The following is a 17,718-nucleotide window of genomic DNA, read 5'->3' as shown; positions in this document are numbered from 1 at the left end:
AGTCAATCAATCAATCAATCAATTGTATTTATTGAGCGCTTACTGTGTGCAGAGCACTGGACTAAGCCCTTGGGAAGTCCAAGTTGGCAACATCTAGAGACGGTCCCGACCCAACAGCGGGCTCACAGTCTAGAAGGGGGAGACAGACAACAAAACCAAACATACTAACAAAATAAAATAATGGAATAGATATGTACAAGTAAACTAAATCAATCGAGTAATAAATACGTACAAGCTAGGACATCTTTTAGACTGTGAGCCCACTGTTGGGTAGGGACCGTCTCTATCTGTTGCCAACTTGGACTTCCCAAGCGCTTAGCCCAGTGCTCTGCACGCAGTAAGCGCTCAATAAATACGATTGATGATATATCCATATATCCAGGTGCTGTGGGGAAGGGAAGGAGGTAAGATGGGGGGGGATGAAGAGGGGGACGAGGGGGAGAGGAAGGAAGGGGGAGACAAACAACAAACCTTTTTAGGCCCGGCTGAGCGACTGACGTCCGAGGGTCGACTCGGACCGCCAGTGACGTCCCCCGGGCTGACCTCTGACCCCCCGCCGGTCACCCCTGGGGCCTGACTTTCCCGGCCGCATCCCGGTTTTCCCACAGCACGGCAGTTACATCGCCTACACCAGGACCCTGCCGCTCAACCCGGCCCCCGAGGTCTTCGGGATGAACGCCAACGCCGACATCACCAAGGACCAGGCCGAGACCCAGCTGCTCTTCGACAACATCCTGCTGACCCAGGTAAGCGCTTAGTCCGGTGCTCTGCACGCAGTAAGCGCTCAATAAATACGATCGAATGAATGACAGTAATGCATATGTAGGTTCATTCGTTCAATCGTATTTATTGAGCCGGTCCCTACCCAAGAGGCGGCTCACGGTCTAGAAGGGGGAGACAGATGACAAAACACATATTAACAAAATGTAATAAATATGTACAAACATATATACATTCATTCATTCATTCATTCAATTGTATTTATTGAGCGCTTACTGTGTGCAGAGCACTGGACTAAGCGCTTGGCAAGTCCAAGTTGGCAACATCTGGAGATGGTCCCTACCCAACAGCGGGCGCACAGTCTAGAAGGGGGAGACAGATGACCAAACAACTCATTTTAACAAAATAAAATAGAATAAATATGAAAAGGTAAAATAGAGTAATAAATATGTACAAACATACATTCATTCATTCAATCGTATTTATTGAGCGCTTACTGTGTGCAGAACACTGTACTAAGCGCTTGGGAAGTACAACTTGGCAACATCTAGAGACGGTCCCTACCCGACAGCGGGCTCACAGTCTAGAAGGGGGAGACAGATGACAAAACAACACACATTAACAAACTAAAATAAATAGAATAAATATGGACAAGTAAAATAAGAGTAATAAATATGTACAAACATATATACATTCATTCATTCATTCATTCAATCATATTTATTGAGCGCTTACTGTGTGCAGAGCACTGGACTAAGCGCTTGAGAAGTCCAAGTTGGCAACATCTAGAGATGGTCCCTACGCAACAGTGGGCTCACAGGCTAGAAGGGGGAGACAGGGAACCAAACAAAACATATTAACAAAATAAAATGTATAGAATAAATATGTACAAGTACAATAGAGTAATAAATATGTACAAACATATATACATTCATTCATTCATTCAATCAATCGTATTTATTGAGCACTTACTGTGTGCAGAACACTGGACTAAGCCCTTGAGAAGTCCAAGTTGGCAACATCTAGAGACGCTCCCTACCCAACAGCGGGCTTGCAGTCTAGAAGGGGAAGACAGATGACAAAACAACACATATTAACAAAATAAAATATATAGAATAAATATGTACAAGTAAAATGGAGTAATTAATATGTACAAACGTATATACATTCATTCATTCATTCAGTCGTATTTATTGAGTGCCTACTGTGTGCAGAGCACTGGACTAAGCCCTTGTGACGTACAAGTTGGCAACATTCATTCATTCATTAATTCAATTGTATTTGTTGAGCGCTTACTGTGTGCAGAGCACTGTACTAAGCGCTTGGCAAGTCCAAGTAGGCAACATCTAGAGACAGTCCCTACCAAACAGTGGGCTCACAGTCTAGAAGGGGGAGATAGACGACAAAACAACACATATTAACAAAATAAAATAAATAGAATAAATACGTACAATTAGGAGTAATAAATACGTACAAGCATATATACATTCATTCATTCATTCAATCGTATTTATTGAGCACTTACTGTGTGCAGAGCACTGGACTAAGCGCTTGGGAAGTACAACTTGGCAACATCTAGAGACGGTCCCTACCCAACAGCGGGCTCACAGTCTAGAAGGGGGAGACGGACGACAAAACAAGACATATTAACAAAATAAAATAAATAGAATACATATGTACAAGTAAAATTAATAGAGTAATAAATATGTACATATACATTCATCCATTCAATCCTATTTATGGAGCACTTGCTGTGTGCAGAGCACTGGACTAAGCGCTTGGGAAGGACAAGTTGGCAACATGCAGAGACGGTCCCTACCCAGCAGCGGGCTCAAAGTCTAGAAGGGGGAGACAGAGAACAAAACAAAACATATTAACAAAATAAATGAAGCATTCAATCAATCAATCAACCAATCGTAGTCATTGAGCGCTCACAGTCTAAGAGGGGGAGACAGACATCAAAACAAAACATATTAACAAAATAAAATAAGTAGTCAATCAATCAATCAATCAACCAATCGTAGTTATTGAGCGCTCACAGTCTAGAAGGGGCAGACAGACAACAAAAGCAAAACATATTAACAAAATAAAATAAGTATTCAATCAATCAATCAACCAATCATAGTTAACTGAGCGCTCACAGTCTAGAAAGGGGAGACAGACAACAAAACAAAACATATTAACAAAATAAAACAAGTAGTCAGTCAATCAATCAACCAATCGTAGTTATTGAGCACTTACTGTGCGCATTCAATCAATCAATCCATCATATTTGTTGAGCGCTTACTGTGAGCATTCAATCAATCAATCAATTGTATATATTGAGAGCTTACTGTGTGCAGAGCACTGTACTAAGCGCTTGGGAAGTACAAGTCGGCAACATATAGAGACGGTTCCTACCCAGCAGCGGGCTCACAGTCTAGAAGGGGCAGACAGACAACAAAACAAAACATATTAACAAAATAAAATAAGTATTCAATCAATCAATCAACCAATCGTAGTTATTGAGCACTCGCAGTCTAGAAGGGGGAGACAGACAACAAAACAAAGCATATTAACAAAATGAAATAAATATTCAATCAATCGATCAACCAATTGTAGTTATTGAGCGCTCACAGTCTAGAAGGGGCAGACAGACAACAAAACATATTAACAAAATAAAATAAGTAGTCAGTCAATCAATCAACCAATCGTAGTTATTGAGCACTCACAGTCTAGAAGGGGCAGACAGACGTCTAACGAAACAAAGCATGTTAACAAAATGAAAGAAATATTCAATCAGTCAATCAACCAATCGTAGTTATTGAGTGCTTACTGTTCGCATTCAATCAATCAATCAATCCATCGTATTTACTGAGCGCTTACTGTGCGCAATCAATCAATCAATCGTATATTTTGAGCGCTTACTGTGTGCAGAGCACTGTACTAAGCGCTTGGGAAGTCCAAGTCGGAAACATATAGAGACGGTTCCTACCCAACAGCGGGCTCACAGTCTAGAAGGGGCAGACAGACAACAAAACAAAACAGAATAACAAAGTAAAATAAGTAGTCAATCAATCAACCAATCGTAGTTATTGAGCGCTCACAGTCTAGAAGGGGGAGACAGACAACAAAACAAAACATATTAACAAAATAAAATAAGTAGTCAATCAATCAACCAATTGTAGTTATTGAGCGCTCACAGTCTAGAAGGGGGAGACAGACAACAAAACAAAACATTTTAACAAAATAAAAGTAGTCAATCAATCAATCAACCAATCGTAGTTATTGAGCGCTCACAGTCTAGAAGGGGGAGACAGACAACAAAACAAAACATATTAACAAAATAAATTAGCATTCAATCAATCAACCAATCGTAGTTATTGAGCACTCACAGTCTAGAAGGGGGAGACAGACAACAAAACAAAACATAATAACAAAATAAAATAAGTAGTCAATCAATCAACCAATCGTAGTTATGGAGCGCTCACAGTCTAGAAGGGGCAGACGGACAACAAAACAAAGCATATTAACAAAATAAATATTCAATCAATCAATCAACTAATCGTAGTTATTGAGTGCTCACAGTCTAGAAGGGGCAGACAGACAACAAAACAAAACATATTAACAAAATAAAATAGTCAATCAATCAATCAACCAATTGTAGTTATTGAGCGCTCACAGTCTAGAAGGGGCAGACAGACAACAAAACAAAGCATATTAACAAAATGAAATAAATATTGAATCAATCGATCAACCAATCGTAGTTATTGAGCAGTTACTGTGTGCATTCAATCAATCAACCAATCATAGTTATTGAGCACTCACAGTCTAGAAGGGCAAGACAGACAACAAAACAAAACATAATAACAAAATAAAATAAGTAGTCAATCAATCAACCAATCGTAGTTATTGAGCGCTCACAGTCTAGAAGGGGCAGACGGACAACAAAACAAAGCATATTAACAAAATAAATATTCAGTCAATCAACTAATCGTAGTTATTGAGTGCTCACAGTCTAGAAGGGGGAGACAGACAACAAAACAAAGCATATTAACAAAATGAAATAAATATTCAATCAATCGATCAACCAATTGTAGTTATTGAGCGCTTACTGTGCGCATCCAATCAATCCATCGTATTTATTGAGCGCCTACCGTGCGCATTCACTCAATCAATCGTGTATTATTGTTATTATTATGATGATTACCATCCTAACCGCTCGTGGAGGGGTATGGCGGGACCGGTCCAGTGTTGGTGACGGCCGGTGGCGGGGGGTCCGCTCAGTCTCGCACCACAGGGGCCGGGGCCAAGTCGGCGGACGAGGTGGTGGACGAGGTGGCCGGAGACGTCCTGGACAAGCTGCCCGCCGACTTCGACGTGGAGGCGGCCCTGCGGCGCTACCCGACCACCTACGCCCAGAGCATGAACACCGTGCTGGTGCAGGAGATGGGCCGCTTCAACAACCTCCTGCGGGCCGTCCGGGCCTCCTGCGCCGACATCCAGAAGGCCATCAAGGTCGGACGCCCCTTCGGACCCCTCCATCTCCTCCGGCCCCCGGCCCCCGGGCATCCGGTTGCCCGCCCCGAGTCGCCCGGGCCCGTCGCGTAGCCCGGCCTTTGGAGCCGGACATTGTGGTTCTGATCCCGGCTCCGCCGCTGGTCAGCTGTGTGACCTTGACCCAGTCGCTTCAATCAATCATTCAATCGTATTGATTGAGCGCTTACTGTGTGCAGAGCACTGGACTAAGCGCTTGGGAAGTACAAGCTGGCAACATAGAGAGACGGTCCCTACCCAACAGTGGGCTCACAGTCTAAAAGGGGGAGACAGAGAACAAAACCAAACATATTAACAAAATAAAATAAATAGAATAGAATTGATTGAGCGCTTACTGGGTACAGAGCACTGGACTAAGTGCTTGGGAAATCCAAGTTGGCAACATAGAGAGACGGTCCCTACCCGACGGTGGGCTCACAGTCTAAACCTTCTCTAGGCCTCGGTTCCCTCATTGGTAAACTGAGGATGTGGGTATTTGTTATGTTGCCAACTTGTACTACCCAAGTGCTTAGTACAGTGCTCTGCACACAGTAGATGCTCAATAAATACGATTGAATGAATTTGTTAATCAATCGTCTTTACTGAATGCTTACTGTGTGCAGAGCACTGTACTAAGCACTTGGGAAGTACAAGCTGGCAACATATAGAGACGGTCCCTACCCAACAGTGGGCTCACAGTCTAAAACTCTCTACTCCTCCTCGCCCTAACTGAAACATGGCTGTCGCCGGACAACACGGTCTCTTCTGCTGCTCTCTGCAGTGCAGGCCTCTTCTTCTCCCACTCCCCCAGACTCACCGGAAAAGGAGGAGGTGTCGGTTTCCTTCTCGCCCCCCAATGTCGCTTTCGCACTATCCCTCCTCCCCCTTCCCTTTCCTTCCCTTCCTTTGAAGCCCACATTATTCGCCTCTACCACCCCCTCCAGATTCTTGTAGCCGTCATCTACCGCCCTCCGGGCCCCACTTCCAACTTCTTTAACGACTTTGACCCCTTCCTCACATTCCTTCTCTCCTTCTCCATGCCCACTCTGATCCTCGGAGACTTCAATATCCACATGGATATCCCTAACGACTCCTCTGCCTCCCGCCTTCTATCTCTCCTTGACGCTGCCAACCTCTTCCTCCACCCCACCTCGCCCACTCACCAACTTGGTCATACCCTCGACCTCATCATCTCCTACCGCTGCACTGTGTCCACCCTCACCAACTCTGTGATCCCTCTCTCTGATCATAATCTTCTCACCTGCCTCCTCACTCACACTCCTTTCCCCTGTAAATCCGTATTACTCCCTCACAGAGATCTCCGCTCTCTGGACCCCACCCATCTTTCGGAGCGCCTCACACCCCACCTCGCCGCCCTCTCCTCTCTACCCAGTCTTGATGATCAGATTACTGCTCTCAACTCTACCCTTTCTACTCAGCTAGACTCGCTCGCTCCCCTTTCCCTTCGCCGCTCTCGCACCACTAACCCACAGCCCTGGATCACTGCCACTGTCCGCCTCCTTCGCTCTTATGCTCGAGCTGCTGAACGCTGCTGGCGAAAGTCTAAACACCATGCCAACCTCGTTCACTTCAAGTTTATCCTTTCCTGCCTTAACTCAGCCCTCTCTTCTGCCAGACAAAACTATTTCTCCTCCCTTATTGACACCCATGCCCATCACCCCCGCCAGCTCTTCCGTACATTCAACTCCCTTCTCAGGCCCCCGGTTCCTCCCCCTCCTCCTTCCCTCACCCCCAACGATCTGGCCTCCTACTTCATTAACAAAATTAAATCCATCAGGTCCGACCTCCCCAAAGTCTCTTCCCCCCTTTCTCCAACCCCCCGGCTCTCAACACTCTCTGCTACTCTCCCATCCTTCCCAGCGGTATCCTCAGAGGAACTCTCCTCCCTCCTCTCAAGTGCTACTCCGGCCACCTGTGCTTCTGACCCCATTCCCTCTCATCTTATGAAATCTCTCGCTCCATCCCTTCTCCCCTCCTTAACTTCCATCTTCAACCGCTCACTCTCCACTGGTTCCTTCCCCTCTGCCTTCAAACATGCCCATGTCTCTCCCATCCTAAAAAAACCCTCTCTTGACCCCACCTCACCTTCTAGTTATCGTCCCATATCCCTCCTACCATTCCTTTCCAAACTCCTTGAACGAGTTGTCTACACGCGCTGCCTCGAATTCCTCAACACCAACTCTCTCCTCGACCCCCTCCAGTCTGGCTTCCGTCCCCTTCATTCCATGGAAACTGCGCTCTCAAAGGTCACCAATGACCTCCTGCTTGCCAAATCCAACGGCTCATACTCTGTCCTAATCCTCCTCGACCTCTCAGCTGCCTTTGACACTGTGGACCACCCCCTTCTCCTCAACACGTTATCTGACCTTGGCTTCACAGACTCCGTCCTCTCCTGGTTCTCCTCTTATCTCTCCGGTCGTTCTTTCTCAGTCTCTTTTGCAGGCTCCTCCTCCCCCTCCCATCCTCTTACTGTGGGGGTTCCCCAAGGTTCAGTGCTTGGTCCCCTTCTGTTCTCAATATACACTCACTCCCTTGGTGACCTCATTCGCTCCCACAGCTTCAACTATCATCTCTATGCTGATGACACCCAGATCTCCATCTCTGCCCCTGCTCTCTCCCCCTCCCTCCAGGCTCGTGTCTCCTCCTGCCTTCAGGACACCTCCATCTGGATGTCCGCCCGCCACCTAAAGCTCAACATGTCGAAGACTGAGCTCCTTGTCTTCCCTCCCAAACCTTGTCCTCTCCCTGACTTTCCCATCTCTGTTGACGGCACTACCATCCTTCCCGTCTCACAAGCCCGCAACCTTGGTGTCATCCTCGACTCCGCTCTCTCGTTCACCCCTCACATCCAAGCCGTCACCAAAACCTGCCGGTCTCAGCTCCGCAACATTGCCAAGCTCCGCCCTTTCCTCTCCATCCAAACCGCTACCCTACTAATTCAAGCTCTCATCCTATCCCGTCTGGACTACTGCACTAGCCTTCTTTCTGATCTCCCATCCTCGTGTCTCTCTCCACTTCAATCCATATTTCATGCTGCTGCCCAGATTATCTTTGTCCAGAAATGCTCTGGACATATTACTCCCCTCCTCAAAAACCTCCAATGGCTACCGATCAATCTGCGCATCAGGCAGAAACTCCTCACCCTGGGCTTCCAGGCTGTCCATCCATCCATCCCCTCGCCCCCTCCTACCTCACCTCCCTTCTCTCCTTCTCCAGCCCAGCCCGCACCCTCCGCTCCTCCGCCGCTAATCTCCTCACCGTTAGGCCTCGCTCTCGCCTGTCCCGCCATCGACCCCCGGCCCACGTCATCCCCCGGGCCTGGAATGCCCCCAATCCCTCTGCCCCTCCACCAAGCTGGCTCTCTTCCTCCCTTCAAGGCCCTGCTGAGAGCTCACCTCCTCCAGGAGGCCTTCCCAGACTGAGCCTCTTCTTTCCTCTCCCCCTCGTCCCCCTCTCCATCCCCCCGTCTTACCTCCTTCCCTTCCCCACAGCACCTGTATATATGTATATATGGTTGTACATATTTATTACTCTATTTATTTACTTATTTATTTTACTTGTACATTTCTATCCTACTTATTTTATTTTGTTGGTATGTTTGGTTCTGTTCTCTGTCTCCCCCTTTTAGACTGTGAGCCCACTGTTGGGTAGGGACTGTCTCTATGTGATGCCAATTTGTACTTCCCAAGCGCTTAGTACAGTGCTCTGCACATAGTAAGCGCTCAATAAATATGATTGATTGATTGATTGATTGATAAAAGGGGGAGACGGAGAACAAAACCAAACATACTAACAAAATAAAATAAATAGAATAGAATTGATTGAGCGCTTCCTGGGTGCAGAGCACTGGACTAAGCGCTTGGGAAGTCCAAGCTGGCAACATAGAGAGACAGTCCCTACCCGACGGTGGGCTCACAGTCTAGACCTTCTCTAGGCCTCGGTTCCCTCATTCATTCATTCATCATTCATTCAATTGCATTTATTGAGCGCTTACTGTGCGCGGAGCACTGTACTAAGCGCTTGGGAAGTCCAAGTTGGCAACATCTAGAGACGGTCCCTACCCAACGGCGGGCTCACAGTCTAGAAGACGAATGAATTCTATTCCTGAACAGGCGACGACAATTTCTCAGGCAAAATTCACATCACGGTAGATTCAGTCAATCAGTTGGTGGTACTTATTGGACACCCACTGAGGGGACGGCACTGTACTGAAGGGGTTGGGAGAGTGCCGTGGGAGCCCAAGACTCATTTCCTGTCCCTTTCACTCATTCATTCATTCAATCCTATTTATTGAGCGCTTACTGTGTGCAGAGCACTGCACTAAGCGCTTGGGAAGTCCAAGTTGGCAACATATAGAGACGGTCCCACCTCATTGGTAAACTGAGGATGTTGGTATTTGTTATGTTGCCAACTTGTACTTCCCAAGCGCTTAGTCCAGTGCTCTGCACACAGTAGGCGCTCAATAAAGACGATTGAATGAATTTGTTAATCAATCAATCGTCTTTATTGAGCGCCTACTGTGTGCAGAGCACTGGACTAAGCGCTTGGGAAGTCCAAGTTGGCAACATAGAGAGACGGTCCCTACCCAATGGTGGGCTCACAGTCTAGACCTTCTCTAGGCCTCGGTTACCTCATTGGTAAACTGAGGATGTGGGTATTTGTTATGTTGCCAACTTGTACTTCCCAAGCGCTTAGTCCAGTGCTCTGCACACAGTAGGCGCTCAATAAATACGATTGAATGAATTTGTTAATCAATCAATCGTCTTTATTGAGCGCCTACTGTGTGCAGAGCACTGGACTAAGCGCTTGGGAAGTCCAAGTTGGCAACATAGAGAGACGGTCCCTACCCAACAGTGGGCTCACAGTCTAAAAGGGGGAGACAGAGAACAAAACCAAACATACTAACAAAATAAAATAAATAGAATGGAATTGATTGAGCGCTTACTGTGTGCAGAGCACTGGACTAAGCGCTTGGGACGTCCAAGTTGGCAACATCTAGAGATGGTTCCTCCCTGACGGTGGGCTCACAGTCTAGACCTTCTCTAGGCCTCGGTTCCCTCATTGGTAAACTGAGGATGTTGGTATTTGTTATGTTGCCAACTTGTACTTCCCAAGCGCTTAGTCCAGTGCTCTGCACACAGTAGGTGCTCAATAAATATGATTGAATTTGTTAAGCGCTTACTATGTGCAAAGCACTGTTCTAAGCGCGGAGTGGGGGGTACTGTCTCTATATGTTGCCAATTTGTACTTCCCAAGCGCTTAGTACAGTGCTCTGCACACAGTAAGCGCTCAGTAAATACGATTCATGATGATACAAGGTGATCAGGTTGTCCCACATGGGACTCACAGTCTTCATCCCCGTTTTACAGATGAAGGAACTCTGAGCCTGCTGTTGGGTAAGGACCATCTTTATATAATAATAATAATAATAATAATAATAATAATAATACTGATGGCATTTGTAAGGCGCTTACTATGTGCAAAGCGCTGTTCTAAGCGCTGGGGGAGGATACAAGGTGATCAGGTTGTCCCACGTGGGGCTCACAGTCTTCATCCCCATTTTACAGATGAGGGAACTGAGGGAACTCTGAGCCTGCTGTTGGGTAGGGACCGTCTCTATATAATAATAATAATAATAATAATAGCATTTGTTAAGCGCTTACTATGTGCAAAGCACTGTTCTAATCGCTGGGGGAGGATACAAGGTGATCAGGTTGTCCCACGGGGGGCTCACAGTCTTCAGCCCCATTTTACAGATGAGGGAACTGAGGGAACTCTGAGCCCGCTGTTGGGTTGGGACCATCTCTATATAATAATAATAATGATAATAATAATAATAATGGCATTTGTTAAGCACTTACTAGCACTTACTATGTGCAAAGCACTGTTCTAAGTGCTGGGGGGGATACAAGGTGATCAGGTTGTCCCACGTGGGGCTCACAGTCTTCATCCCCATTTTAAAGATGAGGGAACTGAGGGAACTCTGAGCCCACTGTTGGGTAGGGACCGTCTCTATATAATAATAATAATAATAATAACAACAACAATAACAATAACAGCATTTGTTAAGCGCTTACTATGTGCAGAGCAGTGTTCTAAGCACTGGGGGGGATACAAGGTGATCAGGTTGTCCCACGTGAGACTCACAGTCTTCATCCCCGTTTTACAGGTGAGGGAATTTAGGGAACTCTGAGCCCGCTGTTGGGTAGGGACCATCTCTATATAATAATAATAATAATAATAATAATAATAATAATAATAATAATAATAATAATAATAATAATAATAGCATTTGTTAAGCGCTTACTATGTGCAAAGCACTGTTCTAAGCGCTGGGGGGATACAAGGTGATCAGATTGCCCCACGTGGGACTCACACTCTTCATCCCCATTTTACAGATGAGGGAACTGAGGGAACTCTGAGCCCGCTGTTGGGTAGGGACCGTCTCTATATAATGATAATAATAATAATAATAATAATAATAATAATAATAATAGCATTTGTTAAGCGCTTACTATGTGCCAAGCACTGTTCTAAGCGCTGGGGGGGATACAAGGTGATCAGGTTGCCCCACGTGGGACTCACAGTCTTCATCCCCGTTTTACAGGTGAGGGAATTTAGGGAACTCTGAGCCCGCTGTTGGGTAGGGACCATCTCTATATAATAATAATAATAATAATAATAATAATAATAATAATAATAATAATAATAATAATAATAATAATAATAATAGCATTTGTTAAGCGCTTACTATGTGCAAAGCACTGTTCTAAGCGCTGGGGGGATACAAGGTGATCAGATTGCCCCACGTGGGACTCACACTCTTCATCCCCATTTTACAGATGAGGGAACTGAGGGAACTCTGAGCCCGCTGTTGGGTAGGGACCGTCTCTATATAATGATAAAATAATAATAATAATAATAATAATAGCATTTGTTAAGCGCTTACTATGTGCCAAGCACTGTTCTAAGCGCTGGGGGGGATACAAGGTGATCAGGTTGCCCCACGTGGGACTCACAGTCTTCATCCCCATTTTACAGATGAGGGAACTGAGGGAACTCTGAGCCCGCTGTTGGGTAGGGACCGTCTCTATATCATATTCATAATCATAATCATAATCATGATAATAATAACATTTGTTAGTCGCTTACTATGTGCAGAGCACTGTTCTAAGCGCTGGGGGGGATACAAGGTGATCAGATTGTCCCACATGGGACTCACAGTCTTAATCCCCATTTTACAGATGAGGGAACTGAGGGAACTCTGAGCTTGCTGTTGGGTAGGACTGTCTCTATATAATAATAATAATAATAATAATAATAATAATAATAATAATAGTAATGGCATTTGTTAAGCGTTTACTATGTGCAGAGCACTGTTCTAGGTGCTGGGGAGCTTACAAGGTGATCAGGTTGTCCCTCGGGGGGCTCCCAGTCTTCATCCCCATTTTCCAGATGAGGGAACTGAGGCCCAGAGAAGTGAAGTGACTTGCCCAAAGATGAAGACTGGGAGCCCCACGGGGCACATCCCCCCAGCGCTTAGAACAGTGCTTGGCATATTGAGAAGCAGTGTGGCTTAGTGGGAGGAGCCCGGGTTTGGGAGCCAACGGTTGTGGGTTCTAATCCCAGCCCCGCCACTCATCAGCTGTGTGACCTTGGGAAAGTCACTTCACTTTTCTGGGCCTCAGTTCCCTCATCTGGAAAACGGGGATGAAGACTGTGAGCCCCAGGTGGGGCAACCTGATCACCTTGTATCTACCCAGCGCTTAGAACAGTACTTGGCACATAGTAAGCGCTTAACAAATGCCATTATTATTATTCCCTGAGCCTCAGTTCCCTCATCTGGAAAATGAGGATGAAGACGGTGAGCCCCATGGGGGACAACCTGATCACCTTGAATCTACCAAGCGCTTAGAACAGTGCTTGGCACATAGTAAGCGCTTAACAAATGCCATTATTATTATTCTCTGGGCCTCAGTTCCCTCATCTGGAAAATGAGGATGAAGACTGTGAGCCCCACGGGGGACAACCTGATCACCTTGTATCTACCAAGCGCTTAGAACAGTGCTTGGCATATAGTAAGTGCTTAACAAATGGCTCAGTGGTAAGAGTCCGGGCTTCAGAGTCAGAGGCCATGGGTTCAAATCCCGGCTCCGCCACTTGTCAGCTGTGTGACTTTGGGCAAGTCACTTCACTTCTCTGGGCCTTAGTTCCCTCATCTGGAAAATGGGGATGAAGACTGTGAGCCCTCCATGGGAAAACCTGATCACCTTGTATCCCCCCAGCGCTTAGAACAGTGCTTTCACACAGTAAGCGCTTAACAAATACCATTATTATTATACCAAAATTATTATTATTATTATTCTCCCCCTTTTAGACTGTGAGCCCACTGTTGGGTAGGGACTGTCTCTATGTGATGCCAATTTGTACTTCCCAAGCGCTTGTACAGTGCTCTGCACATAGTAAGCGCTCAATAAATACGATTGATTGATTGATTGATTGATTGATATTAATCCCGGCTCCGCCACTCGTCTCCTGGGTGACCTCGGGCAAGTCACTTCACTTCTCTGGGCCTCAGTTCCCTCATCTGTAAAATGGGGGTGAAGCCTGTGAGCCCCACGGGGGACAACCTGATGACCCTGTATCTCCCCCAGTGCTTAGAGCAGTGCTTGGCACATAGTAAGCGCTTAACACACACCATCATTGTTATTATTAGTAGTAAGCGCTTAACAAATGCCATCATTACTAGAGAAGCAGCATGGCTCAGTGGAAAGAGCCCGGGCTTGGGAGTCAGAGGTCGTGGGTTTGAATCCTGCCCCCACCACTTGTCAGCTGTGTGACTTTGGGCAAGTCACTTCACTTCTCTGGGCCTCAGTTCCCTCATCTGTCAAATGGGGATGAAGACCGTGAGCTCCCCGTGAGACAGCCTGATCACCTTGTATCCCCCCAGCGCTTAGAACAGTGCTTGACACATAGTAAGCGCTTAACAAATGCCATCATTACTAGAGAAGCAGCGTGGCTCAGTGGAAAGAGCCCGGGCTTTGGAGTCAGAGGTCATGGGTTCGAATCCCAGCTCCGCCACTTATCTGCTGTGTGACCTTGGGCAGGTCACTTAACTTCTCTGTGCCTCAGTTCCCTCATCTATAAAATGGGGATGAAGACCCTGAGCCCCCCTTGGGCCAACCTCATGACCTTACGTCTCCCCCCGCGCTTAGAACAGTGCTTGGCACATAGTCAGCGCTTAACAAATACCATCATTAACCAGCCCGGGCTCGGGAGTCAGGGGTCGTGGGTTCTAATCCCGGCTCCACCACTCGTCTGCTGGGTGATCTTGGGCAAGTCGATTCACTTCTGTGGGCCTCAGTTCCCTCATCTGTCAAATGGGAAGCAGCGTGGCTCAGTGGAAAGAGGCCGGGCTTTAGAGTCAGAGGTCATGGGTTCAAATCCCGGCCCTGCCAATTGTCAGCTGTGTGACTTTGGGCAAGTCACTTCACTTCTCTGGGCCTCAGTTCCCTCATCTGTAAAATGGGGGTGAAGACTGTGAGACCCCCCCAGTGGGACAACCTGATCACCTTGTAATAATAATAATAATGATAGACTGTGAGCCCACTGTTGGGTCAGGACCGTCTCTAGATGTTGCCAACTTGTACTTCCCAAGTGCTTAGTCCAGTGCTCTCCACACGGTAAGTGCTCAATAAATGCGGTTGAATGAATAATAATGATGGCATATGTTAAGCACTTACTATGTGCAAAGCACTGTTCTAAGCACTGGGGTGGATATAAGGTGATCAGGTTGCCCCACGGGGGGCTCACAGTCTTAAATCCCCATTTTACAGATGACCTCCCCAGCTTTGCACATAGTAAGCGCTTAATAAATGCTATTATTATTATTATTATTATTATTATTATTATTATTATTATTAAATGGGGATGAAGACAGCGACATGGGACGACATGATGACCTTGTATCTACCCCCGGCGCTTAGAACAGTGCTTGGCACATAGTAAGCGCTTAACAAATTTAGGGCCTCCCTTCAAGGCCCTTCTGAGAGCTCACCTCCTCCAGGAGGCCTTCCCACACTCAGCCCCTTCCTTCCTCTCCCCCTCGCCCCCCTCTCCATCCCCCCCCCTTACCTCCTTCCCCTCCCCACAGCACCTGTATATATGTATATCTGTTTGTATGGACTTATTACTCTATTTATTTTATTTGTACAAATCTATTCTATTTATTTTATTTTGTTAATATGTTTTGTTCTGTTCTCTGTCTCCCCCTTCTAGACTGTGAGCCCGCTGTTGGGGAGGGACCGTCTCTAGATGTTGCCAACTTGGACTTCCCAAGTGCTTAGTCCAGTGCTCTGCACACAGTAAGCGCTCAATAAATACGATTGAATGAATGAATGAATAATAATGATGATGGCATTTGTTAAGTGCTTACTATGTGCAAAGCACTGTTCTAAGCACTGGGGCCGCCATAAGGTGACCAGGTTGTCCCACGGGGGGCTCACAGTCTTAAATCCCCATTTTACAGATGACCTCCCCAGCGCTTAGAACAGTGCTCCGCACACAGTAAGCGCTCAATAAATACGATTGAATGGATGAATAATAATAATGATGATGGCATTTAAGTGCTTACTATGTGCAAAGCACTGTTCTAAGCACTGGGGCGGATATCAGGTGATCAGGTTGTCCCACGGGGGCTCACAGTCTTAAATCCCCATTTCTCCCCAGCGCTTTGAACAGTGCTTTGCACATAGTAAGCACTTCATAAATGCCATCGTTATTATTATTGTTATTATTATTATTATTAAATGGAGATGAAGACCGTGACATGGGACAACATGATGACTGTGAGCCCGCTGTTGGGTAGGGACCGTCTCTAGATGTTGCCAACTTGGACTTCCCAAGCGCTTAGTCCAGTGCTCTGCACATAGTAAGCGCTCAATAAATACAGTTGATGATGATTCATTCATTCAATCGTATTTATTGAGCGCTTACTGTGTGCAGAGCACCGGACTGAACAAACGCCATCCTTACCATGATTATCATCCTTACGAACACCGACATTATGAGAAGCAGCGTGGCTCAGTGGAAAGAGCCCGGGCTTTGGAGTCAGAGGTCATGGGTTCAAATCCCGCCTCCGCCACTTGTCGGCTGTGTGACTTTGGGCAAGTCACTTCTCTTCTCTGGGCCTCAGTTCCCTCATCTGTCAAATGTGGATTAAGACTGTGAACCCCACGTGGGACAAGCTGATCACCTTGTATTCTCCCCAGCGCTTAGAACAGTGCTTGGCACATAGTAATCACTTAATAAATGCCATTATTATTATTATTATTATTATTATTATTATTATTATTATTACTTAACTTCTCTGGGCCTCAGTTCCCTCATCTGTCAAATGTGGATGAAGACAGTGAGCCCTGCACAGTGCTTTGCACATAGTAAGCGCTTAGTAAATGCCATCATTATTATTATTATTATCATTACTTCACTTCTCTGGGCCTCAGTTCCCTCATCTGTCAAATGGGGATAAAGACGGTGAGCCCCACACGGGACAACCTGATCACCTTGTATTCTCCCCAGCGCTTAGAACAGTGCTTTGCACATAGTAAGCACTTAATAAATGCCATCATTATTATTATTATCATTACTTAACTTCTCTGGGCCTCAGTTCCCTCATCTGTCAAATGGGGACGAAAACGGTGAGCCCCACATGGGACAACCTGATCACCTTGTATTCTCCCCAGCGCTTAGAACAGTGCTTTGCACGTAGTAAGCGCTTAATAAATGCCATCATCATTATTATTATCATTACTTAACCTCTCTGGGCCTCAGTTCCCTCATCTGTAAAACGTGGATTAAGACACGGTGAGCCCCACATGGGACAACCTGATCACCTTGTAACCTCCCCAGTGCTTAGAACAGTGCTTGGCACATAGTAAGCGCTTAATAAATGCCATCATTATTATTATTATCATCAATCATCAATCGTATTCATTGAGCGCTTACTGTGTGCAGAGCACTGCACTAAGCGCTTATTATCATTACTATCTTATATATTATCTTATTATATTATATATAATATACTTCCCAAGCGCTGAGTACAGTGCTCTGCATACAGTAAGCGCTCAATAAATACGATTGATGATGATAATATATATATAATATATAATATTATATATTATCTTATTATATTATATAAGACATATTATCTTATATACTATATATCTTATATATCTTATGTACCATCATCATCAATCGTATTTATTGAGCGCTTACTGTGTGCAGAGCACTGTACTAAGCGCTTGGGAAGTACAATTTGGCAACATATAGAGACGGTACCTTCCCAACAGTGGGCTCATACCTTATATACTATCTTATATATGAATAATAATCATGATAGCATTGATTAAGCGCTTAGAACAGTGCTTTGCACACAGTAAGTGCTCAATAAGTACGGTAGAT

General features: G+C 45.7%; 1 protein-coding gene across 5 annotated transcripts in view; it reads left to right on the top strand.

Moving 5' to 3' along the window:
- The window catches only part of DNAH7 (dynein axonemal heavy chain 7), a 356,587-nt gene that overhangs the window by 324,466 nt on the left and 14,403 nt on the right, over window positions 1-17,718 (top strand). For 4 of the 5 annotated variants that reach the window (XM_038748902.1, XM_038748901.1, XM_038748903.1 and 1 more), the window contains 2 exons: window positions 609-746; window positions 4,987-5,217. In XM_038748902.1, the coding sequence (XP_038604830.1) occupies window positions 609-746; window positions 4,987-5,217 (369 nt within the window). Of the gene's footprint in view, window positions 1-608; window positions 747-4,986; window positions 5,218-10,625; window positions 10,653-17,718 lie in introns of all 5 variants that reach the window. The other variant, XM_038748904.1, reaches the window with a different exon arrangement.

This window comes from Tachyglossus aculeatus, chromosome 7, assembly GCF_015852505.1.
Source record: "Tachyglossus aculeatus isolate mTacAcu1 chromosome 7, mTacAcu1.pri, whole genome shotgun sequence".
Classification (NCBI taxonomy): domain Eukaryota; kingdom Metazoa; phylum Chordata; class Mammalia; order Monotremata; family Tachyglossidae; genus Tachyglossus; species Tachyglossus aculeatus.
The sequence above is the reverse complement of the archived record's forward strand: the minus strand, read 5'-3'. Positions and strand labels throughout refer to the sequence as shown.